The sequence below is a fragment of the Chaetodon auriga genome, chromosome 2 (genome assembly GCF_051107435.1).
Source record: "Chaetodon auriga isolate fChaAug3 chromosome 2, fChaAug3.hap1, whole genome shotgun sequence".
Taxonomy (NCBI): Eukaryota; Metazoa; Chordata; class Actinopteri; order Chaetodontiformes; family Chaetodontidae; genus Chaetodon; species Chaetodon auriga.
Window position 1 is genome coordinate 28275284 of NC_135075.1, and position 26578 is coordinate 28301861.

General features: G+C 45.0%; 1 protein-coding gene across 1 annotated transcript in view; it reads left to right on the plus strand.

Annotated features, from left to right (window-relative positions):
- The window catches only part of pmepa1 (prostate transmembrane protein, androgen induced 1), a 36132-nt gene extending 11481 nt beyond the window's left edge, over positions 1-24651 (plus strand). The window contains exons 2-5 of the mRNA XM_076745172.1: positions 14610-14764; positions 16643-16696; positions 16815-17176; positions 17395-24651. Coding sequence (XP_076601287.1) covers positions 14610-14764; positions 16643-16696; positions 16815-17176; positions 17395-17707 — 884 coding nt within the window. The 3' untranslated portion in view covers positions 17708-24651. The remainder of the gene's footprint in view (positions 1-14609; positions 14765-16642; positions 16697-16814; positions 17177-17394) is intronic.
- The last annotated feature ends 1927 nt before the right edge of the window (positions 24652-26578 follow it).

Sequence of the window (26578 nt, forward strand, 5' to 3'; positions counted from 1 at the left end):
AGAGCGTCACGCTTATCGCATCAGACTCCACCTCATGTTGTTTTGAGCCCGATGTCTCAGTCTCGTTAGCCAAAAGGCCTTAGAGAGAGGGAGGCTTTTCCTTTTGAGGGCCTTCTTAAAAGGTCGGTACTCTGCCTCCTGCGAACGGGACAGCGAGGGGAGAGTCTTGTTGCAGGAAGCAAACCGCGAGCCAACAAGTTTCTTGAAAACAGTCCCCATCACACCTGAGCTGACAGATTCTTGGCAACATCAGAAACACAATCGCTGCTCGCATTGTGCCCAACAACCTCCCACACCTCGTTCAGTGAAGAGAGGGGAGGCCTTGCCAGCTGGCACACACACACACACACACACACACACACACACACACACACACACACACAGATATATATGAGGCCCATATCGTTTTGTGCTCTGCAGGCACAGCGCCAGTTTCCCAGCTTGTTTGCCATCCATCCATCCATTAAGCCTTCATTACTCAACTCCAGATCCACTCATTGTAAACATTTGTGACACTGATGCGGCAGAGAAATGTAAGTCACTGTCAGCTGTGAACTCCAGATTTGCTCTGCTCCTTCATGCACTGAGACTGAAGAAGAAACAGAACGTCCAGGTGTGTGTTGGATTTCTTCCACACATGAGAAACGTTGACCTCAGAATTTTTCCGACCGGCAGAAATTCTGTTCTTTTGTACGAAAACTACTGAGAATCCAACGTGAAATACCCAGACAGTGAAATATTTTCACTTTTTCCCTTGCTTCACTCCACCTCCCTCGCTCAGTCTTTCCTTTTTTAAACTCTCCTTGCCATGCCTCATTTGAATGGCTTTGTCACAGGGATCTTGTTTGGGTTTCTGCAGCGATTTGTTGCGTCTAAAGCGGAGGTTATCGCTCTCTCAGGCACAAAGGAGAGGGCGAGTTGATTCATGTGGAGGATCATCATTCGAGCAGATTCTCTGGGGAAGAAAAGAGGTTTTCAAAGCCAGGTGTTTCTACTGTTCCTTCTGCTTCGACGGGGCTGCTCTGGTGAGGCAGGTGAAGCTTCGGCGTCTTGCCCGGCGGCAGCTGCGTGGTGATCCAGACGACGCCTTAAAGCATTCACATGTTTGTGTCGTTTCCCAGGGCAGCACTGAGAAGTTGGACAGATTTTAAGTTAGCGTTGTTTGCTGGAGAAAACGAGGACCTAAAGAACTGTACCCTCATTAAATGACGCCTTAGAGTTAGATGATCATGTTTATTACAGTGGATCTCAACCTTTAAAGTGAATCAGTGTCCACTTGCAACACCTCATCACACACTATGGCCACAGTGTGGACATGAATCAAGTTATTTTAATTTTTAAGATTTTAAGAGATGAAGAGGTGGAACTACGTAAGACTTCAATAGAAACTTCCTTTAGCTCTGGTTTGGTCCTCACCAGCTCCTGGCGCCTGAGCTGGTAGATGTTCCCCTTTCTTCAGCAGCTAATGGCTAACATCGTCTTCATTGCTGAAAACATCTATCAAAAGTATGAGATAAAAGAGGCTGAAAAGCTGCAGAGACGGTGATAATCCTCTGAAGGTTCATCAGTGCGAGCGACTCCTTTCTCATTACACGATTCATTGTTAATATAAAATATTAATCAGTAGAGCTTTCAGTGAGGCTGAAGCTAGATGCTAGCTCAGGGAAAACAGCCTGTTGAATCACAGGGAACACACACACACGCACGCATGCACGCACGCACACACACACAGTTGGAACACACGGCCATGCAATACATTAGCATTATTTGTAATATTGACCTGTTTTACACACACATTCACACAAACTGAAGCCACAGCTTGATGTGCTTTGAATTCATCACCATTGTTTATTAATGTGGAATCGATTTTCCCAGGCACACACACACACACACACACACACACACACACACACACACACACGCACACACAGGGTCAGACATTCAGAGCATTCAGACATTGTTGTGTCTAGCCAGGTGTGTGTACGTGTGTGTGTAAGGACCGGCTGAGCTGGTTTTGGTTTGGCAGCAACACACTGTTTGTAGAGGGACAGCATGTCTGGCTCACACACACACACACACACACACACACCCCTCCTTTGCAGGATTGACCTTACACGCTTTCGCACAACTGCATTCACCTTACTTAACACACACACACCTGCAGTTTCAGCATTGCAGGGTTGTCCTTGAAAATTTTCAGCAGATTTTTGTCACGTCAGCACTTCTGACGGTCACTGAAACACCATCAACGCGCTCACAAACAAGAGAAAATCCAACGCTTCTTTTCCAAACTCTGCGGGTCATCACTGCTAAAAGAAACTCAGCTTTTAGAAAACGATGTGAGTCAGCTTCAGACCTTCAGACCTCCGGCTGCAGCTGATGTTTGAGAATATCAGCTGTTGAATTTTAGGCAGCAAAGTTGTGCAGAAATGGAAATAATGGAAAGAAAAACATTGAAAATGTTTAGCTGAAAAGGCATCAGATGCTAGAAACCAGTTTTATCTAAGTACAGATTCAGTGAATCCCTAAATAAAATAAATTAAATCTAGATCCCATATAACCAAACTGATAGTAGCCGTAAGAACCACCAGCGGCATCAGCCAGATGTTGGAAGGAAAGTCAATCGATTAATTGATTATTCAGTTGACAAAAACATAACCAGCAATTACTTTGAGAAAAATGGCAAACATTGAAGTTTTCAGCCTCTGAAGTGGGTGAACGTGCTGCTGTTCCTCGTCTAACATGCTGAATTGAATCTCTTTGGGTTTTGGACTGTTGATGAGACTTTTGATAACATCACCTCAGTATTTTCTGCTGTAAATGATTAATTGATCATTGAGGAAATAACGAGCAGATTAATGAAAACAGCCTGAAAGGAAATGACCTCTACACTTTTATCATACTAACATTTATCATGATCCTGGCCAACCTTAAAAATATAGATTATATATAGATTACTGTAATACAGATTTCAGATTTTGACACCTTGGCTCAAGGGCACGATGGCAGCAGGGATTGAACCACTGTTACTAACCTGATGGGCTGTGAATGTGTGCATGTGTGTACATATACACCCACTGTAGACTGTTAATGATTACTATTATGTCTAGTATCAAATTGGATCAGAGCCATCAAACACACACACACACACACACACACACACACACACACACACATACACACACACAGCCCTCTGCATGTGACCTGCCCTCTGCGACTCTGTCTGACTTCTCTCTCTCTTTCACATTCAAATGAACAGTGTGTGTGTTTGTGTGAGTGTGTGTGTGTTGTGTACAAGGGTCTGACTGTGTGTGTGTGTGTGTGTGTGTGTGTGTGTGTGTACGTTGGACTGTGTGCGTATCTGTGTGTGCGGGGGTGCGAGACGACAGGGGTAGTCTAGCTCCTTCTGGCTAGAATTCTAATGAGCATCACACACACACTTGCACACACACACACACACACACACACACACACACACACACACACACATACACACACACTCTCACAGAGCCAGACAAGCAGCTGATAATGAGGTTTGATTTTCATATGTTTCAGACAGAATGCTCTGCAGGTCAGCTAGTACACAGAGGAGCAGTGTGTGTGTGTGTGTGTGTGTGTGTGTGTGTGTGTGTGTGTGTGTGTGTGTGTGTGATTTCTGGTCTTCTTCCTCTTGGACTTTAACATACACTCAGTTTTTCCGTCGTTAACCTTAATGACCGCGTGTCGAGGTGTGTGGTGCTTTTGTCTGTGTTTTGTCTCTGTTTAACTGTTGTTACTGATGTCAGCTCAGCCAGACTTCTATTAAATTTTTATTTATTTTTTTATTTTTTAAAGCATTGTCAGACTGCAGTTAAAAACCAAAATAACATTTAACCTCTTAGACCATTTAAAACACACAGCGGGCCTGACTGACTGTGGGCAGGACCAGAGCGCTCGGTGCATTTATGCAGCGCTCTGCATTATGCATTCTGTATTGCTTTGGTATTGCTTCTTATAAAGTTACATCATATCCTATTTTATTTTTGAGATGTCGAAAGGCCGCCTAGTCATTTTCTCAAAGGAAGTGAGGAAGCAGGAACAGGAGATGAAAAAGTTACCACATGTATGAAGAGTGACTCATTTTTATTTGCACCAGCCACCGGGCAGATGTTGTGTCATTTGTTTGAAGTCTACATTACTTTTATGTCGCCGGTGCTGGAACGGAAAAGTATAGCTTAAGTTATTACAGCCGACAGGCTGGGGAAGAACATACCAACACACATAAACAGTATGGAGACACTTTGCATGTGTTTCAACTTCAAACTAACCGTAGTCCGTCTCAGCAAGCAGATAAAGAAATAAATCAAAGAGAAACCTTGAAAAATAAAACTACAAGTAATGTATGTTTTTGTTTCTTTGAAATCCTGTTTCACAGTGTTACATCATTCTGATGTGTTAGCATAGGAAGGTAGGAAGTGCTAAAAAAAAACTAAAACAAGTGAATAAAATGACTTGAGAGCTCACCATCAACCCCAGTGATGTGCACAGCTTCTTCAAGCATTCAGCAGACTGCGGAGCTCCAAGTGGCTCTGAGCAGTCGGTCATCCACGCTGCTCTTCATGTGTTGTTCAAGACAACAACGAATCACAGATGTGTGATCGGAGGCCAAATGATGAGCTCGAAGCTGTGACCTGTGTGAAGGCACTTTCATTCGTGTTTGAGGCACAGTTCATAAGGCAGTTTTACCATGCGAGCGGTATATTTCTGGGGATGCTAATGTGGGTCCACCTGTTTGGTCCAGACTGGAATGACTGTCTGTTCGCCTGACTGTAGACTACATGGTTACAGTATGCTGGGTTGTTTAAGGCCAATTTATATTTTAGCTGAGTTTTAAAAAATCATATAACATCCTGCCTGATTTTTATTTTGCATAAACATAAATGTCAACAACATAGGCGTACATATTTTGGATAATAATCCCTTAAGTTTCCGTTCTGAAGTTTCCTGTTTCTTACCAGCCAACATGTACACCAATGCCAACATATTAGCAGCTCTAACCTTGTTTCTTACATGCAGAGATGTGACAGTGGGTAGCTTGTAATGTGTATGTTCATGTTTTAGGTCTGTTGTCAGTTTTTAATGATAACATTAACCACGACAGATGTATCTTCGCTCAGGAAGTTGATTTCTTGCTGGAGTGTTGTCAACAAGCTAATCTGTAGCTAATTAGCTTCCTAATGCTGACATGATCATAATACCAAGCTCGTAAAAGTGAAGTCTAAGCTTAAACGTTGCAGGAGTGTGTGATATTATAAGTCATATTCACTTCTCCTTGATTGTGTGAGCAGGACCTTGTATCGGTCTGTGACCTACTCACTGATAGTGTTAGCATTGCTAGCGTTCCAGATGAGACTCACGGTTTAACATGGGAGTTCCCTGGATTAGCACGCTAAATTTAGACGAGGCTAATGCTCCACTCTCCTTCTCTCTGCCCTGATCTGCTCCGTCTATTCCACGCTGTCGGTTCGTTAAGTTTACTGTGTCATGATAGACTGAATTTCAATATGTCAGTATAAAATAGAACTGGCTGTGATTCGCTGCCTCCTGCTGCAGCTTGTGAAACGTGACGGCGTGTCGTCCCAAACGAGATGTGTTGAAAATGACGTTTCCTTTTTCAGAGCTAAGACGGAAAGACGAGAAGTAGAAAGGAGACATATAGAAAGATGAGGAGGGATGATGCTAATTGACTTCAACCACACACACACACACACACACACACACACACACACACCAACACAAAAATACACACCTCCGTCTCACTTTTCCCACTGTTGAAACCAGCAGTGGGAGTATGGTGGACCAAAGTTCCCACACTTGTTGGCTGCACTGTGACCATGACTTCCAAAGTCAATGGAGTGTGTGTGTGTGTGTGTGTGTGTGTGTGTGTGTGTGTGTGTGTGTGTGTGTGTGTGTGTGTGTGCGCGCATGTGTGTGTGCGTGCGCCCCCCTGCTTCCTCCCCCTATAGCCTTTCTCATGGAAATTGGCAAGCAAGCAAATTGTGTGCACCTATGACCTATAACTCTCTCTCTCTCACACACACACACGTACACAAACACACACACAAACACACACACACATACACACACACAGCTGCCTGTGCTATTTCTGACTACCCAGACTGTCGAGTCATCCGAGGACTGAGAAAGAAGGGGGGAGGGAGGAATTAACAAGCTTCTCTCTCTCTTCCTGCCCTTTTCTCCTTCCCTTTCTCCCTTTCCTCTCTTTTCATCATTGATTTTTTTATTCTCTTTCTCCCTCCTCATCTCCTTCTTTCCTCTTTGCTATTGTTGCCCCTGCCTAAACTTTCTGCTTTGCTCTTGTTTATCCTTTCCTTTCCTTCCTTTCTTTCTCTTTACCCTTCAAGAGCTCTTAAACTGCTTATTTCTTCTTTCCCTCTCTCATATAGTTTGTCTTACCTTTCTTTCCTTGATCATTTCCTTCCACGGATGCAGGAAACAGGGAACTGCAGCATCTCCGATTAGGAGACGTTTCACAATATGCATTAGTCTATTTATAATATAACATAACATAATATGATGTGATATAATGGAATAGAAGGACTTCCTGTAAAGTGATGCAACTCAAATGCATTGAGGTGTTTTGGGAAGTTTGCAGATTTTGAAGTGAATCAAAGAAACCAAAGACTTGAGGGCGCTGATGATCCTGTCAGACAGACCCCTGCTGAGAGCTCAGTCCAGTCAGCTACTGGAGGACACAATGTGACTGTAATTACTGCCACTGTGCAGCGATACTGTACCATGTGATATGTCATTTCATTATAGCCCTTGATTACTGTGGTGGCTCTAAAATGTGGAGCGTGTCGAGATGTGAAACAAAAACTTCTTCATCACAAAAGCTCAACGTAACTCTGCATGATGAAGTGTGTAAACTGCCCTGCAGGGTGGAGCCTCTGCCAGCAGGGACAAACAGGTCTAACGCTGGTCCGATGTGCATATGTGGATCTGCTTACACGCCCGTCTCCCGTGTGAAATGGCTGCATCGTCACTGCGCTGCGTTGTTATGAACTGCTGTATGATTGACTGGTCATAGGCCACGTGTTTCGCCCACGTGCACATCCTGTCTTGCTCGCTCATCTTCTCGGTTTGGTGTCTGACTTAAGTGTTCGTGTCTGTGTAGCTGCTGTGGCTGCTGTGATGGAGTCTGTTGGTGCTCAAGTTTGCTGCCTGTTGTGCTGGAAAATGTTCTAAAATTGGTGTAAAATGTTGTTAACAGCTATTAGACATAAATGATTCTGGCCATTCAAATCACTCCACTGCAGCTGATGTCCTCCTTTTCCTCCCTTACTTCTTTTCATCTTTTCCTCCACTCCCTCCTTCCTCCTCATCATATTGTCTTCCTCCCTGTCTTTCTCTACCCCGTCCTCTCTCCTACCCTCATATCATCCTCTTTTGCTCCCCTCGCCTCGTCCTCCTGACCCCCCTCCTCCGGCTGTCTGCTCTCTCTGAGCCATCTGACTCGGCAATGACCGGCTGTGACCTTTAGCTGAATGCAGGAGGAGGAGGAGGAGGAGGCAGTAGACGGAGAGCAGGCAGCGGATGACAAATGAGCTAATTGCTTTAGATTAACCATGGAGTGTCTGCCTGCCTGCCAGGCTTACAGCCTCCTCCTGTCTAGACAACACCCCAGAGGGAGGGAAGAGATCAGCAGTCTCTCTCATGCAACATGGCTGAGAAGTGAAAATGTTTTAATGGCTTTATTGTTGTTTTCTTCTGAGTTGCACAAGGCACGTTGAAAGAAGTGTAACTTCAGTGCAGATAAATCCTGTCAGATGAGGTCAGTAATCTGCCCAGAGCAGCAGCACGGGGCCCCTGCCTGCTATTTAGTGTTAAACTTTCAGAAAGTTGGGGTCTCACAAACAGAGGCAGACGTAAAAAAGGACGGTGCTGCAGAAGCTGAGACATCCTCACTTTCAGTTCCTATCAAGATCCAAAAATGCAGTTTTTCCCTGAATGCAGCCTCAAAGCGTTTTCTTCATTAGACCTTTCAGTCGTGCCAAACGTCCACGTCTTTCAAGCTAAATGCGTTCCAGTTTGAGACACAGGCCTGCTGTTACAGAGTGTGGTCTTCTCAGTAAGTCAGTGCGTAATAACCAGAGAGGAAAAGATTTGGAGTTGATGAGTCAGCGCTCTCAGGATGGTGCAGGGGACAGGTGTCAGCGCTGACTTGTGATTGGTCTCTGGACTTTTCCTGCCGGCGTGTAACGAGGAGCATCCACAGTGTCTCTAACACTCGAAGCCGTCTTTTCTGCAGCTCTGTGACCGTTTGTCCTCAGGGTGCGGAGACGTTTACAGGACGCCGTCCGTGCCGGAGAAACAAATCGTCTGTGGAAATTTGAAACAAAGTGGAAAATTGTCTTTGGCCTGACTGCGAAACACCACAAGTCAGTTAGTTGAGGAGGAGAAAATCTACAAACAGCATATTTTTCACAGACATGGAGGCGTAGAAGCTACCACAGAAGTCATGTCCTCTGCACCTCTTTTCTGAGATACAGACACCAGGTTGCATGTTAGAATCTAGTTACATGTACAGGCGGTTTCAAAGGTACTCACTGTGCTTAAATCAGGCAAAAATAATAGAAATAAATGAATACATAGAATTTTTTTTCCCCCAACAGAATGTGTTCGTGGCAGAGTTGAGAAACTCTTTGAAACCAGCTTTCAAGGCACCAAGTAGAGAACCTCTATGGCTATTTTTAAATGAATAAAACATCAGTGGGGGAAAATATTTACATGTATATACAGGAGAGCAGCTGAATGAAGTAGCTGTTCAAATAAATAAAAAGTTTTACTGAAAAGGTGAACGACTGCTCTGGATGCAGCCATAAAAAAAGAAATCACTCTAAAACATAGAGCAGGAAGAAGCTCAAGAAAGTTCAGTATTTTATTTGGATTCGGCAAATCAAAAGTAGTTGTGCACATTTTTTGGTGTAAATAATGTGACGGAAATCAAAGGCAGGAAACCCTGAGTGCTGTTTGGCTCGGTGTTAAAGAAACTGTGTTATTTAGTTTCTTCACTGAAGCATGTTTTGGCCTCAAGGATGTTTTTCACCGGTGCATCTGCACAACACATTAGCTTTAAAATGATTTTGTCATGCCAAAGAAAGCTTCTGCAATTGAAAGGAAACGACGTGGAGATAAAGGATGAGCAGAGGGAGGCGGTGGCTGAAGACGAGAGAAAGAAAAGAAAGTACATTTCATTCCTTTTTGTCTAGTTTAGATACACGCAGAAAAACCTGAGTGGAAAATGTGCAGACATATTGCACAAAAAAATGTTTTTCTGCTTTGACACAGTGGAAAAAATGGTGTATTGATGTTATTATATAATCTCATTACACCTTCTGTTGGAAATTCACTTAGGATGTGCAGAACATCTGGATGGAAACAAAACATGAGAAAATGATTTCCCTGTTAGTGGAAGGAGTGAAGTAGAGGAGGGATGAGAGACAGCAGGAAAAGAAGGAGAAGGAAGAGGCAACGGAGAGCAAAGAGAGAGCGTGAAAAATAAGAAAGGACAAGAGAGAGGAGGGAGGAGGTCTGCTGACTGACCCGCTGACCTCCCCATTTGGGAGCTGACAAGTTTTACTGCAGGCTGACACACACACACACACACACACACACACACACACACACACACACTGTCAGAAAGTATTTTTCTATGAATTATGACTCATCAAATCAGAGAAGCTTAATGGAAACAACAAATTTTCACTCATTTCCTCAATACTGCAGCAAAGCAGGCGCACTGTCAGTCCTGATCTGATAATTAATGAAATAATGATTAAAGTGTAAAAAATGCATGTGACTCTCAAACTGGATGGCTAATGAAAGGGTTTCATCTCATAACATATAATGAAATAACAGATGCAACATTTCAACGATGTGGAACTAAAGTGGAAAAGACGTTTTTCCCAGCAGAGATCAAACACAGGTGTGATGGATAACATCAATGATGCTGATCATTATTGAGCCATCAGTAGTGTTTTCAGGCCCACCTGCGCTTTCCGCGCTGTAACGTGTCAAAATACCTGCTGGGAAAAAATGTTTGTGAGTCTGATTAATCTGGAGAAACAAAGCCAGGAAATCCGTTTTCAAGTTTAGTCAAATTTACTCGACAGAAAGTACAAGATGGACAGAAAAGAATCAAACCTCAGTAAAACAAAAATATGAAGGAGCAGCAGGGTGTGTTTTTGGCAGCGTGGGCAAAGTTGATATAGCATTTGCTCAACAGAAAGTAATGAAAAAACAGTGATATTGGCTGATTTTGTGTTGACGTGGAGTGAAATCTATTCATATTCCACTGAAGTAAGAGTCATTTTCTAATGTAATGGTGACTGACAACAACACAGGTTTCGTTACGACCCTGATTCCAGAGAAGTTGAGACACAATAAGACAGCATGTGATCATTTGCTGATCCAACATGTTGGGACAGGAGCGACAACAGACTGGGAACGATGTGGAACGCTCCAAAAACACCTGTTTGGAACATTCCACAGGTAAACAGGCTCATTGGTTACAGGTGAGAGGATCATGATTGGGTATGAAAGGGGCATCCTGGAAAGGCTCAGCCGCTCACAAGCGAGGATGAACACATGATTGGATGAGGAATATGACGACACGAGCTCAGGGACACTTCAGAAAACTGCTGTCAGTGAACGCACTTCATCACACATGATCGCATTCTGTTTTTATTTACGTTTCAGACCCAACTGTCCTGGAATCAGGGCTCTATGTTTGAGTTTGTAAAGAGATAAAGGAAGGAGAAAGGAGGTGTGGGAGTGTTTTGGCTGAAAGATGGAGTTCAGCACCAGCTGACAGAACAGAGAGACAGACAAGCTGTCAGCAGGCAGTGTGCCCACACACACACACACACACACACACACACACACACACACACACGGCGGTGGAGGTCTGGGTGGCTTCACACAGATGGAGAGGCTGGCACGGCGGTGTGTTTGAGTGTCTGTTCCTTTTTGCCTTTTGCAGTGATAACAGTCTTAAATAAGCAGAGGAATGCGACTGTTTACATTTCCTCATTTCAGCCGGCGCTCCTCTGCTGTTTCCTTCCCTCCTTCCTTCCTCCACTCCACCTCAGTTTTCTTAGAATGACAAATAAAATGAAGACCATTGAGAAAATACCGTGAGAGATCAGGTTATGCAGGATTTGTGTAGCACACTCATATCCTGCGTTCGTTGCTTTGAGACGGATGTTTACAGAAGCAGAGCAGTGAACCCGACCAGCAGGTGTTCACCTGTGACAGTCGTCACTTATGCACAGACTTTAAACCTGAGTCCTTTTCATTCACGGCTGTCAGACATTCATATATCTCTGATGTTTTAACGTCCCAGCAGTGAAACTTGACGCTCCAGTTTGTCTCTGCTGCATCATTTTAAGCAAACTGGGTGTTTGGGCTCAGCTTAGCCAGCAGGTGCAGAGCACATAGCTTAGCTTTGAGTAGCAGTCGTTGATGAGCTGATCCAGTCAGAAGGTCCATCCTGTCTGTTGTCTCCCACCACAGCCCAGCAGGAAACAGGAAACCCTCCCTGCACATTAAAGAACTTCTCCACTCTCATAGTTTCTCCTCATCATAACAAACACACGACCTCCACGTCGTGCTCCTCAGCTCCACCGCGGGCTTATTTAGCAGTTTGCTGACAAAGTGTTTGTACAAGCGGAGACATGGAGAACCACTTTGATGATTTTATGTCATATTTCTTGTCAGATCTGACCTGTTTCATGCATAAATCCACGAGACTCACCCTTCTTTAGAGAGAAGCTCACCACAGATCAGTTCATGGCTTTAAAATTCTTGATTTTCCATCCAACCTAATGAGAGGAGAGGTTCAAGCCTCCCCCTCCCTCCCCCGTCTCTCACTCTCATCATTATTCTGTCCGTCCCTCTGACCCATCTGTGTCTCCCAGACGCTCCCACCACTCCCCCTCTTTTTCTCTCCCCCCTCTCCGTCTCTCTGTCCCCCTCCCCCTCCTCCCTCACATTGACCCCTTTTGTTTGCAGCCATTGGGTGGTGGTGGCGGCGGTGGGTGGGGGTCCGGTCAGCTGTTTCCTCAGTGTGTGTGCGTCTGGACAGTGTGGGAATGCGTGTGAGAAAAAGTTGCAGACAAAGCTGGGTCGAGCCTCAGAGTGTGTGTGTCGGCCGGTGAGGACACACACGGTGTCGCAGCATCCACAGGACATGTAGTTTGGAGCTGAACCGCAGCGGGAAGATTTGTTTTAGTTTCTTTTATTTTGGTTCTTTTGGTTTTTACTTCAGCTCGTTAACTTTGGAACAGACCTTCTGGTTATAGTCACTGGAATATCAGCGTTTGCGAGTCTTGGTCTGAGCGGAGGTCTCGTACTGCTGAGACTATGCAGCCTTCGTCGGGGAGTCACAGCCATGACAACTGTGTTCAGACGCAGCTGTGCGGTGAGTTCCTCATCGTGCTTACAGCGAAGAAAACCAAGCTTTGATCAGTTCACACCTTTCGGCTGTTTCCTCTCTGGCTTGATGTGCTTCTCTCACTAAGGACTGATGCTGTTGCAGCCAGAAGAAGTTTGGAGGATGATGCTCCTCAAGTTCTTTAGTTTGTCTTTTAAATGTGTTGTTGTTTAGGACAGTAGAGTCGTTTCACTGGTTTCAGCCTCTCAAATGTGATCGTTTGCTGCTTTTATGGTTATAAATTGGATATCTGTGTGACCAGATGCATTAAACATCAATGAAGTGATTTTTTATTTTAGATAAGTTATAAGGGTGCTTCAATGCAGAAGCAGCATCTTAAACTCCAGAAAATGTACCATGCTGTGATAAATGGTAATACTGTGTGGAAGAGGATTTAACCTCTCGGCGTGTCAGCTGTTCAGTTCAGGCTGATAACCTTCATTTTGAAGTCTAACTCTGCTCTGAAAGTCAACTTTGCTGTAAAATTTCCTGACACGTTCCGTGGAGTTGGCTTTTATTCCGCCGGCCGATGAAACAGCGAAGGTGGCGTCGAAGCAGCCGTCGTTTCGAGGTCTCCTGCTCTGGTCCAGCAGCAGCGGTGGCTGGTTAAACTCTGACATTCAAATCCAGTTTGGCTGAACTGGAATGTGAATAAAAGCCTCTCTGGCTGAACACCAGACCGCACATAAAAACCTGGCTGTAACTGAGTCAAATCACCTGGACTGAGGGACTTTAAGCAGGTTTCATGGAGTTTTCTGAGGTTACTGTACAGGACGGTGACTAGCATGAAATCAGCTGTTTTTCACCTACTTGTGTGGTGTTGACTGGGACTCTGTGGACGTTTGTTGTGGTCATTGCTGCTGTTTCATTACTCTAATGTGGTCATGTGGTGTGTAACTAAGTTAAACAGAGGCTTGAGAGTCGAAGGAGTCACCTCACCGTTCGTGTGCCTTCATGTTGTGTAATGGTTAGACAAGGTGGTCAGAAGAACATAACAAGACTGTGTGTGTGTGTGCGTGTGTGTGTGCGTGTGTGCGTGTTGTCTGCAGGCTACTTTCTGTTCTTCTGTCTGACTTGGCCCTGACCTCTGCCTGCTCCCTGTGAAAAAAAAGTGTGAGAAAAAGGCTTCGTTTGTGTGTGTGTGGTGGTGGTGCTGTGGGTGGGGGTGGTGGGTGCAGAGGGGGTGTTAGAGCAGACTGTCTCTAAACAAAGCTAGCCCTGTCTGTCTGGTCTAGTCTGGCTCTGTGTGTGTGTGTGTGTGTGTGTGTGTGTCAGACACCCTGACCCCCACATAAGGACTACATCCCTGTCTGGAGTGTGTCTGAACCTTTCTTCTCTCACAGCACAGAAACGTTTATATGCTTTTAAAAGCAGACACTGTTTTATTGGCGAGCTGCTGATTGAAGTCACAGCAGAGTGAGAGTGTGGGTAATTCGTTATTTATCACTGGAGTTATTTTATTTCTTATCGCAATATTCAATGAAGAAGCCCAGAGCGACTAGAAAAGTATCAAGCATTCATAACCGTCGGCAGGTAATTGTTTGCAAACTGTTGTGACATTCATGTGTAGGATATATGTACAGAAAAGATGAGTGAAATAGATTTGAATTCATACCACACCTGGTTTCTCTTAATGATGACGACGATGCTCAGTGATGAGTCTTTGACTGACAGAGTTGTATTAAAGGGACATTACACTGATTTAGTCTTGACGTCTATAAAGTCAGAGGACTTGCAAATGACAGATTTATAAAAAAAGAAAGAAAGAAAGGTCGAGCTGAATACAGCAGAGGCCAAAATGTTTTGACTTTAGTCCCTCGTACGAGTCAAATTCCAAAAGCTCTGCATCCTACACTTCCCATAATGCACCTGGATAGAATCTTTTCATTAGTTTTCATTCATCTCGTTCCTGGAAGTGTTTTGCAAACTCTGTGCCCCAGTTTGTAAAGCAGGCTTTTGTTTAAATCTGCAGTCTCCAAGCCCAAGAACACATAACCCTGATGACATCACTATGACGTTATCAGGGTTATTTTTTCCAGACTTGACCTCGTGCAGACCAGACGGACTAACCGTGACGGGTAAACTGACCGTGATGTTTGTGTTCCTGTTGCAGCCCAGCTGGAATTCGTCCAGATCCTGGTGATCGTGGTGGTGATGATGGTGATGGTGGTGGTCATCACCTGTCTGCTGAACCACTACCGCCTATCAGCACGCTCCCTCCTCTCCAGACACGCCCCCACACGCAGGAGACACCTGCCATTGGCCAGCGTAAGTCAAGCACTTCATGTCTACCTTGTCCGTCCTGATCTAGACTGTATCCACATATAGTTTAACTGCATTTCTCTCATATCTCATTGCATTGCATTTCTCATCTCATCTGATCAGAAATGGGTGTTATATCATGAGAGGAAAACAAAATAAGATGAACAGGAATGGAACATCTTGCACTGAAAAAATGTAACCACTTCATGGGTGTTAATATTATTGAACTTCAAAGTTCTGGAAGAAATCTGATTAGATTAAGCTTTGGTACAGTTAGAGCTGGATTTTAAAATGAGTAAGTGTGACCAGATGGCTTTGTGGCCAAACTCAGGGCCAGAGGCTTTGGTTTGTTGTGGTGGTTAAATAAAATGATTACGATGTGAAGTCCTTTATGAAAACTGACATCTTACTGGGTGCAACAGGCTTTCATAGCAGAAATTGATGCGTCACAGAAAAAGAACGTAGGATGAGGTCAAAAACGATAAATGCAAGAACTGAAAACATTTGAATTACAGTGTTGAACAGTCAGTCGACTCAAATGTCATCAAAGAAATGTCTAGAACACCTTTACATGATTCAATAAAAGCATCAGGACCAAACAAATATTCCATATACAACCACATCGAACTCTGTTAGCGCACAAGTAAAATCAAGAAACTGGTGAAAGCACAGAATTAAAAATAGGAAATACATGTTTTATGAGGACAAAGGAACACGATAAGAAGTGTTTGAAGAGCTGCTGAGTGACAGCATGTGATCATAGTGATTAAACACTGCCGCGGGCTAATGCTAACACACTGACTCATATCTTCATTAAGGGCCGCCGCGGCTCGCAAAGACTAATTCAAGACACACACACGAGCTGACTTACACCTGAGGCCTCTCCAAACATATGACTTCACTTGCGCTCCCTGAATCACCTGCTGCTGAATCACTGATGTGTGTGTGTGTGTGCGTGTGTGTGTGGCTCCAGTCTGCAAGTAAGATATGAGTAAAGGATGAAGCATAATCATGCACACACACACACACTCACACACACATAGAGAGGGCTCCTGATAAGCTCAGGGGAGTCATTGTCCTAGTTAATTTGGATTAGCAGACGGACACACTGACACACATACAGTCAGTCAGACACGCAAGCAGACAGACGGGCCGGACAGCCGTGGCCAGAAAAACCGCACAGAAGTTGAAAAAGTTTCGTCGGGACACTTTTATAGAGGCAAAGAGCCGCTTCTGTCCTCTCCTCACTGTGAGCTGCGACCATGTGGAGGCGCCGAGAGACGAGCGGTGAAGAATTCAGTCCTTGTTTCTCCACGTGTCATCAAGTCACCCATAGATTCATAAAGACAGATAGATGATCAGTGTCTGCTCACAGTTTTTAATGTTAATCCGTTTGAAACTTAAAGAAATTACATGGGGACGCTGGGTCGTCAAAGCAAAGCATGAAATCCTCAACACTGATGAATTTAATTGAAATATTTGTGTGTGAAATTTGAGACATGCTGCAGTTAAAGCAGGCCTCATAAAGTCAACGCTTCATGAGAATACATGGACGTTTAAAGGAGCTCTGTAGCTGTGAGGGTTTGTTGTGCCCTCTAGTGGACAAATGTGTAATCAAAAAGCACAAAAGACACAATTTAAAGTCGCAGCCTGATGCATGTCTGCTGGTGAATGTTTTTTCTCATAATGAAACATAATGTAAACAAAAAGATGCAGTAAATGTATTTCTGCAACACTGACGTCTGAAGTATCATCAGTGGAGAGACAGTGCAGTACTGCAGTGTGGAGTACATGTATGAATAGTATGAAATGTGCATATGATATGTGATATATTTTGAGTTTAATCGGAGTGAATTTAATCAATAATCTCTTTTTCTCTGTCAGGAGGGAAGTCTGTGGTCCTCTGAGGGCACGGGGACCAACAGTGGTCTAAATGAGGTGAGGTCTCTTTAACTAAGTACAACATTTAGACAAAGTACGTTTATTTAACCAGAAAGTTCATCACAACTCAGTTTATTCTCGTGCAGCACTAATGTGATGTCACTCCTCACCACAGCACCAGGTGTATAACACACGTCCTCCAGACAGAGGAGCCTCGTCCTACCTACAGCGGGAGCCCCAGCACGCCCAGCCCCAGTCCCAGCCTCCCCTCCAGTCCCAGCGCTTCCAGCACACATACGCCCCCAGTCGCTTCCAGCCCACGTACCCCTACCTGCCCCAGAGCCTCATCGATCTTCCGCCCACCATCTGCCTCTCAGACGGGGAGGAGCCCCCGCCGTACCAGGGCCCCTGCACCCTGCAGCTCCGAGACCCGGAGCAACAGATGGAGCTGAACCGCGAGTCGGTCAGAGCGCCGCCCAACCGAACAGTGTTCGACTCCCACCCGCTCGACCCGTCCAGCTCCTGCCTGCAGGCCAGGTAACAAGGAACAAGCTGTCATGTGTCTCTTGATCTTTATTAGTCATTATAAGCACCTATTAATGTATTATTCTGCATGCCAGTGTTTTCCTCACTAAACTCCTAATTACTGCTTATTGGTAGTAAGTAAGGGAGTTGTGCGTAAGTTAGAAAATGGTCAAAATACAAGTAAGGTTCTTGGAAAAGTTTCTTCATGACCCTTATTTTTGTGCTTCCAGTCTGCAGGCCCCTCCTCCGAGCGTCCACCCAGGCATCAGTGTGCTAGAAGCCCAGGAGGCCTTGTCCCGGCAGCAGAAGCAGGGCTCTCGAGTAGAAGGAGCTCCCCCGACCTACAGCGAGGTGATCGGGCACTACTACCACCCGACATCCCTGACCCCCAGCCACAACCATCGGACTGTCTCGTCCTCACAATCACCTGCGTCCTCGTTCATACACGGTCTGCTGCGACCTCCGCTTCAGCAGCAAGGAAGCGTGGAAAACAGGAATGCAAAGAATACGAAGGAGAAATCCCAGAAGCCCCAGCAGGTGTGACAGTACTGCTTCCTTATTCCTAGCCTGTGCGAAAACCAGGATTATGTGTGCTCACCACTTGGGAAGTGGTCAGCAGCAAATGAGGAACAACCTGGTCGATGGTAAAATCTGCTCTGAATGGTTGAAGGGCTGGTTGACGTTAGTTGTAATTGTAGCTGACACGTGGTCAGTTTCGGTTCCCCCACTTCATGGATCGGGCTAGGACTGGGAAGCAGCACACTCGTGGCTGGCTTCTCGTTTAGGTAAGAACACCTGGAAACCACGTCACTCCTGCAGAGCACAGTTGCAGGAGAAAATCTGGTACTTCCTGTTCCACAGCTTCGTACTTCCTGTCTGAGGAGCACTTCAGATGATGTCAGAGAAGGGGGCAGAAGGTGCAAAGGGAAGGGTGGAGTCAGAAGCCTCCTCCTTCCCTTGATGCCGCCACCTCACCCCTCCTCTATTAGACTGATCTAACCCGTCTTCACTCATTATAAATATTTACTTGTTCTGTTTGTTTCTATAGAAGTTTTTCTTTGTTTGTTCGTCTTTTTTCGCGCTTACGGAAAAATTCCTATCCAGGCAAATGGCGAAATGTTGCAATCTTCTTGGTTCTTCCAGGTTCTGTTTTGTTTTCTAGTGATAATCGCCATCGCTGCTTCGACCCCATTTGGTTCTGTTCCACGCTCACGACTGCACAGTCCAATGGCGGCAGCGGCTCCTGCACCAGGCTTTAGCCGTATCAGTGGGACCTGTGAGCACATTAGACTGTTTCCAGGAAGAGTTCACGTTTAGTTAGCGTTATCTTAAACTAGCTTACTAGCTGTAGCACAGTGCTAAAAGTCCTCGAGCTAAACATTCTGCCTTATATCGACCAACCGGTGCAGGAGTTGTCGCTGAAATCCTTTTTTAGCCTCTTTTTTTTTTAATTTTATGTTTTCTGAAGAAGGTTTGCACAAAGATCACAGAAAAAGAAAGAAATCCGCGACATGATTGATACGAGAGAAAACAGAGAAAGTAGGGGTATTTTTCTAAACTTGATAGATTCTTATGAGTAAAGATGTTGTTTTTTTTGTTTTATATGTTGTCTAGTTTTAGAAAAAGAAACAAACATCAGTAAACTGTTGGGGTGCCAACTCTCACATTGAACATTTTGCTACATACATGTTGGCATGTATATATGTTACAGACTGAGTATATATACACACATGTATGCAAACCGAGAGCGAACTTAAAAAGCACGAATTTAGAGTTATTTATATAATTGCTGAAAAGAATTGCACTATTTTTTAGGATGCGCAGATGGAACGTGTGAGAGAGACTTTTATTGTGAAGGAGCTCTGCCTATTGAGGCGTGAACTGATCGAGAGAGACCTGAAACCACAGGGACTTACCAGAGGGTCGGACCGGCTCGTGCACACGCATCACAGCAACATATCATGGGCGGATCTGACTTTGGCTCGACAGACTCGGATCCTCCGTTACTGTACCATTGATTAGAAGAAGAAGAAATCCCTCCTTTATGCAAACGTCCGAGTCCTGCGAGCCAACCGCAAGTCAGCGTTCAACCTGCGGGCCCAATCAGAAAGGCTGCTTGTCGCTCTCTCTTTCACCCTATTGGCCGAATCGTTAGCCAATCCCAAAGCTGGCTGTCACTACCTCGACCAAACAAGTCAAGCACATACGAGTTTGCTCATCAGACGTTGTCACGGCAACAAACGTCTGAACTAATCAAGACGATGTGTGATGTAACCGTAGAGCAGGACGTAGTCGTTAGCTTTTAATCCTCCTGTGTGTTTTTTTATTTGAATGTCAGAAGTTTTGTTCATCGGGTGAAAAGAGAGCGAAACGACGCAGACCCAGCGGCGCCCGACGTCCTCTTTGTCGTGCGCTGAGAAAAAAAAGCCCTGCAGGCCCGAAATAAGCGATACACCGACTGTGCACTGCTGTGGCCTCACGCGCCGACACACACCTCCAGTTTCTCTCCTGCCTTCTGAACACACACACACACACACACACACACACACACACACACACACTCACGCCGTCCCCTCTGGTCAGTCTCTCTCTCTCTTGCAGGCATCTCTGAGCACTTTACCGCACCAGGAAAGAGACAACAATCCTCCGTCAGCCAGCGTCGGCCTCGGCTCGCCGCCACACGATACAAACGACCGTAGAGTCCTTTCATCTTAGAGGTCACCTTCATCGCCACGCTCCTGAAAGATGCAAAGAGTTACGCTCCCAAACTTTAAACATCCTTCAAGCGGAGAACAGTCATAACCTCACCGCCTGGAATGCTGATTTATTTTTCTGAAGTCTGTACGAGCTGAATGGTCATGACTCGCTTCAGGCTTTTCCAGCAGTGTTAGCGGTAACTTTCAGTACCAACAGAGATGGTGACTGTGAGCTTTTGATGCTGTGGACACGCTTTACAAAGGGCCAAGTGTCCGTTTAAAACTCATTATTGTTTGTTTGTTTTAGGCTTGTTCTTCCCATGGTGGATATTTCAGATTGGGAGCAGAACTCTTTGTCTGTTGAACGCAGCACGAGATGGGTTGTTGCAAATGAGACACACTGAAGTGTTGAAAAGTGACACGAGTGTTAACAGCAGCTCGTCTTCTGTCATCGGTTTGAGAGCGAGGAGACGAAGGTGACGCTTGTTTTCTGAAGGTTAGACGATCAGAATTTGTAGACATTTGTAGTTTTTGTCTTTGCTCCTTGTATGAAGTGTCGAGTGTGACCGTCCTCCAACCCGGAAGGTTCCACAGGCCCAAACGAAGCCGGCGGCCCTGAGCGTCCAGTCTTTATGCAACAGCGCCCTCCACAGGCACCAAACCGCAGCCAAAACTCCCCTGAGTCAGCTTAACTTTGTAGAGGAGAGTCAAAAGGCCAAAAAAAGACGTTTTATATCCTTTATTTCTCCAAACAGGCTCAAGCCAGTTTTCTGTTGCTGATTGAATCCTGCCTTAAACGTCTTTGACACAAAAAAAGACGAACATTTGACCAATAATCAGAAGCCATTTCTTTCCTCCGTCTTGTTTACTGTCTCTCCTTCTAATTTGTTCCTGTGCTGCACTGAACTTTTTATTTAACGACGAAAGAAAATCATGACGCAAAGAAATTAATCTCTTGACCCAAAGCAGCTAAAGGAGCGACGAGGGGATCAATCAAAGTATGAATCACCTTTGACTGAGTGAGATTATGAGCCCGGTCCTGATCTAGACCAGTCTGATACTGGTGTTCGGACTGGGCTCCTTCCTTTTTAATGGTTTGGTTCGCTGCAGTGGAGGGTTTGCAGCGGGTATGAGAAGACCAGACAGACTCTGATCAGGGCCTCGCAGCACAAACACCTGAGAGTGATGATCATTTAAAGTCACTGAGAATTCATGAGAAGTTCAACAATGTAGGATCAATCTCGTGCTTCAGGGAAACCCGCGCTGGCTGACGATACAAAAAAAGACGGGAGGAGAGGAGGGAAGGCTTTCAGAGGCTCAGCCGAGACACACGTTTACTCACAGGTGAATTTTACCTGTGCTGCTGACGCACCGCAGAGGCGTTAGACTCTGCTTCAAAGGCGTCAGTGTGGACTGAAGGGACGCTTACAGCAGACACGTCCTTTAAAGTTCAGCTTAAGTCGAGCCGGTCGAGCTAAATCCACGTAAACACCCGAAATGTGTCCGAGCCAGAAATAATCTGTTTGAACTGCTCACACATTTCTCTTCGCTTTGAGCGTGAAGGAAGTGTTACAGCACAGTTTTCGTCGAGTCAGCAGATAACGTCTTTTCCCAGGGCAGAGTGTGCGTGCGTGCATGTGTGTGTGTGTGTGTGTGTGTGTGTGTGTGTGCGCGCGTGTGCGACTGAGTGTGACCGTGTGGATGTTCCGTTAATGTACACTGACTTGCCCTGGGAAAGACCTCCAGCTGTCTAGACAAAAACTAAACACACACACACATACACACACACACACACACACACACACACACACACACACATACACACACACACACACACACACACACACACACACACACACAGCAGACTAAACAAACTAGCCTAAGAAGCAGACCTCACACAGGTGTACTTTCATTCATCCACACACATTTTTATCCTTATTGTGGACCACACAAGATAGCAAAAACATTTATCTCACACACACACACACACACACACACACACACACACACATGCACGCACACACACACACACACACACACACACACACACACACACACACATGCACGCACACACACACACCTGGATCGCCTCGAGAGTTGCCTCCCCCCTCCTCCTCCTTCCTGTCTGAAATAAGCTCTTCCTGTTCCCTAGAGATGCCCGCTGTCCAATGACAGAGCTCCTCTCAGACCAGCCCCGGCTGCCATTGGCTGGCTGCGTCTCGGTCTCCGAGGAAACGTTCATCGTTTATTGTTGCTATGTCGTACAAGTGTGCCTGCCTGCGCTGAGACGGGCAAAATGTGAGTGGCCAGTTTGGGCTGTCAATCATCCCGGGCCACGCCTCCTTACTGTCTCAGATGATGATGATGATGATGATGATTGGATGATGATGATGATGAGATTGAGGATGATGAAGATAGATGTTTTTGATAGTGATGCCGCAGAGAGCGTTGCAATACACCTACTATTTGCCTTTTTGATAATATTAGTCCTATTTTAACGTAGTGTGCTAAAGTTTTTTTATTGTTGTTGTTATTGTTGTTGTTTATTCACTTGAGAACAAAAAAAGTTCATTTTGCTTCGATCCATCGATCCCACAAAAACTTGCTTTTTTTTCCGTTTGTAAAAACCAACCTTGAGAGTGTAAAACTACCTAACACACAAACGCTGCCGGTCACTGGGAGGACGTGTAAATACAAGCCGATGTACGTCTGCTTTAAGTGCCCTTTCCAGTCCTGAACGCCGCGAATCCTTCGCCCGACATCAGCTCATTTAAGCAAACTCAGTTTGTTCAAGCCGCCGCCGTGGGCTCACCGGCGGGCTCCATTCGGTCCTCACGTCTTCTCGGTGAGAACGTCTTTGAGCACATTTCGCTCCCGCACTTACAAGTTCAAGTATTCCTCTGACGTAAACATCAAGTCGCCCGTCCACCGCATCCCCAATCATCAGCTCTCCTCGCCCGGCCCAGCGTCTACATGTGTGCCTTCTGGCGCCCGGGCTCGGAGGAGGCTTGGTCCGTCTGTGGAAGGTGTTGTCGGCAGCGAAGCCCTCAGACGCTCCAGTACTGCACCGAAACACACGGCCAGGACGTGTAGGAGCCCGCTGATGGCGGGAAGAGGGAAAAACAGATGAAATGTGAGAATGACAAAAGCAAAAATACTCACTGAGTTTGTTTTTGTCCTAAAGACTCCACATGATGACTTTGTAAGTCAGAGTAATCAGGTTTGCTGTGTTTTGATCCCGCCTCACTGTTAATCACTCTCTCGTCATGTTCAGTGAGTATTTTTGCTTTTATCGTTGAAACTTTGCAGCGTTTCTTCTTCTTTTCCTGCAGATTTGTGCTTCTGTAATGATGAAAAAAGATGCTGAATGTTTTCAAATTTAGCTCATTACTCTGTTGCCTTCCAGAGATTTCAGAAAGTCAGAAATGACGTTAACATCCAGAAGTAAGTATACAGGAGTTGTACTTTGGCACAGCATGACCTTAAATGTGTCATATTAGCGGAGTGCACGCTGAAAAGCTCAGTCATGTCCTGGACGGTGTGTTTGAGGTTAAAGGAAATCTGACTGACGGTCGTGTTTCCACCTTTTCATGTTAACCCATCAATAAAGTTCAACCAACCAGCCGAGATTTTTGTTTTACTTCTGACATTTAGTGGAAGGCAACAGGAGAAATGGCTTTTCTCTACAAGATGGCTGCTATAAAACAAACATGGCCTCCAGTACACACAAACAACAGCCCAGTTTTCTGTCCACGGCTTCGTTAAAGACATTTCCAAAGAAGGAATCATCCTAAACGAGACTCCTGTCACTGACAAAACAAGACAAGAGTTAAACCTGACTTGAACTTTTCTGTTTTTTGTTTCTTTGGGAAAACACTTTGCTTGACGGACGTCTTTCTCCGGTCGCCGTCAGGCTGTTGTTGACCTGCAGACAGGTGGTTCGAGTGCACAGTCACACGCTGTTTGAAAGAACCTGAAGGTGAACACCTGGTGGCAGACTGGAGGACGGCGGAGCGTAAAACAAACTGTTGTCCCTTTTGTGTTTTGGCTCATCCTGCGTCGTCGTCTTCTTCTCTGCTCGCTCTGCTCTTTGAATCAGCGCCGCGTGGCGCCTCTCCTCCGACAATGTAGAAGAAAAGATACGAAAACACTCTTTTGGTTGCAGTTTTTTATGTGTGCGCATTCAGACAAGCCTCGATATCTTACGGGACTCTCGTCCGCCGCAGTGACTATTGTAGAAGTCTTCCACCTGTTGTTGCGTTTTATCCTGCAAGCATGTTAAATGTGGGACTTGTACAATAGATCCGTTCGTTCCGGTCAGGGTTCCTACGCACGGCTGTCGGTTCTGTCTAAAAAAAGTAACTCACACGGATAATCGTCAGTGACGTGTAGGAGCCCTGACCTGTTTGTGTAGAAAAATGTCGGGTCTCCCTCAATTCACATTCAGCACCGGGCTTGCCATTCTTCCACCGAAGTGGAGGAAGACGAAGCCGGCGCTGAAGAGTGGAGGGTTTGAATCCAGTCTGTTCTCTGTCACAGCATGGCTCACACACTTATATAGAGGCCTACTTATTCTCAATGATGATAACTGCTTATTTGTGTATTAAAACAGTTTATTTTAATTTATATTGGATGGTCTACGTGTTGCAAGGTTTGTTATGTTGTTATTTTCTTCTCTGTTTGTTGCAAACAGAAGACAATGGTTTATCGTTGTTGTCACAGAACATGGTATGAATCGGACACATTTCAGTTAGCCTTCGATTAAAAAATGAATAAAAAGTTTTATAAATACGTCTGTGTCTCCTCTGGTTATTTATTTATTTGTTCTGTGTTTTGTTTTGGTGCATGGGACAGAAGCATTGATGATGTCACTTCCTTTTATTTGTATCCAAAATGGATACAAAATAATCCAAAAAAATAATGTCATTGTACCAACATCTGCAGAACTCCAGTCAGAAACCTTTCCCTCCATCTTTGAACCGCCTCCTGATCTGTCCAATGAGCGCTGGCTGCCAGCAGGTGGCGCCCTCCACCTCTGTTTGTTCTCTGAGTCCATCAGGGCTCACGCCAAGCATAAGAAGCCTCAGTCTGATGGTCAGGGGACTGAAAAACACGCAAACAGCGTGAATCTCACTCCAGACTTTCATTCATTCTGCTCAGATTTATCAGGTTTTTTCACATTAACTCAAGTACTGTAGTTTTAGTAAGTACTGTTGAAGGTACTTGTACTTTCCTGGTGTATTTCCTTTATTTTTCAGCTGCTTTGTACTTCAACTCCACTGCATCAAACTGATTGCACTCTTTACTCCTCAGTAACAGTCAATTAATAAACCGTGATGACTATTAGGACAGCTACAACATTGATAATAATAATAATAATAATAATAATAATAATAATAATAATAATAATAATAATAATCCCAAAGGAAACTAAAAGAAGTTGAATATAAGGCAGAGAGGATGGAGTTAAGGGAGGAAGAGTGGAGGAAGGAGGAGGTGAAGGCTCTGAGAGGAGCAGATAAAGTGTGATGTCAGCTGTAATCCTTGACGTTACCTCACCTGGCCTCCCGCACTGAGCACACACGTATATCAGCAGGAGATACTGAGTGTACTCTGGGTTACTTTGATCCAGTATCTTGATCTCACTGCTTTCTGTAAACTGATAGAAAAGATCTTTGTTGGTCAAGTTCGATGAAATAATGATTTAGAGACAAACGTAAAAATATGAAACATGATTCTTTAAAGTTTAATTAAAAAAACAGACAGACTTTACAGACTCGGACTCGGGTTGGATGTCACAAAGATGACGGCCTGAATGTGAGACAAAAACATTCAAGTCTCAAGTTTTGACCTGCTGAAATTTCCAGAACAATGAAGGAGTCAAACACTGTGACACCAGCTGCATTCAAAGCCCGACGAACTTGACTGAAGAAGTCGTTTGACTTGAGACTTGGACTCGTCTGGATTGAATCAAGACTTGGACTCACCTGGAATGAGGACTTTTGCGGACTTGAACCTGTCAGGAAAGACTTGATTCACTTTTGGACTTGACACAGAATCGTTGAACTTGAGGTCTGAAATAGGGTTGATGACTTGGACTTGAACAGCAGTCTCTTTCCCTTTAAGACTTGAAGTCAGCTCTGCTCTCGGCAGGTGAGCTGCAGGTGTGACTGTCAGCTGGCAGCCGCCTGGTCACTGGATGACTCCCAGCCAGATGGATCTGAACCAGTTATTGATCAGATTCCACTGACTTTAACCTGCATTCCACGGTTTTCTCTCCCTGCCAAGTCAGTGACTCCAGCTCTCACCTCACAGGGAGGTCGTCGGCTCGACTATCTGTCTGTCTGTCGGTCTTGCCACACAGTTGGCAGCCGTCCCACGAGACCAGCGCTGTTCAGGTTGTTTTATGAGTCACTTGGCAAAGATGAAAAGGTTACACGAGTTGTAAAAAAAAGGAGATGTGGCCATGAACGAGGTTATGAAAAAATGTGGGTCGGTGAGTGAAGCAGATTCCAAAGTTCATTCACGGATTATTCACATGATTTTACAAACCCTTTGTCTCCCTTCAATCTGTCCTTGATCCCCTGTTTTAAATATTTTTGCTCATTAAGTAGTTGATTAAATGTTAATTTATACTTTACATCACTTCAGGCCTTTTTCCCAACGCAAGTTATTTTTACTACTTTATCAAAATCATTTTTTTAGATTTCAGACTTTC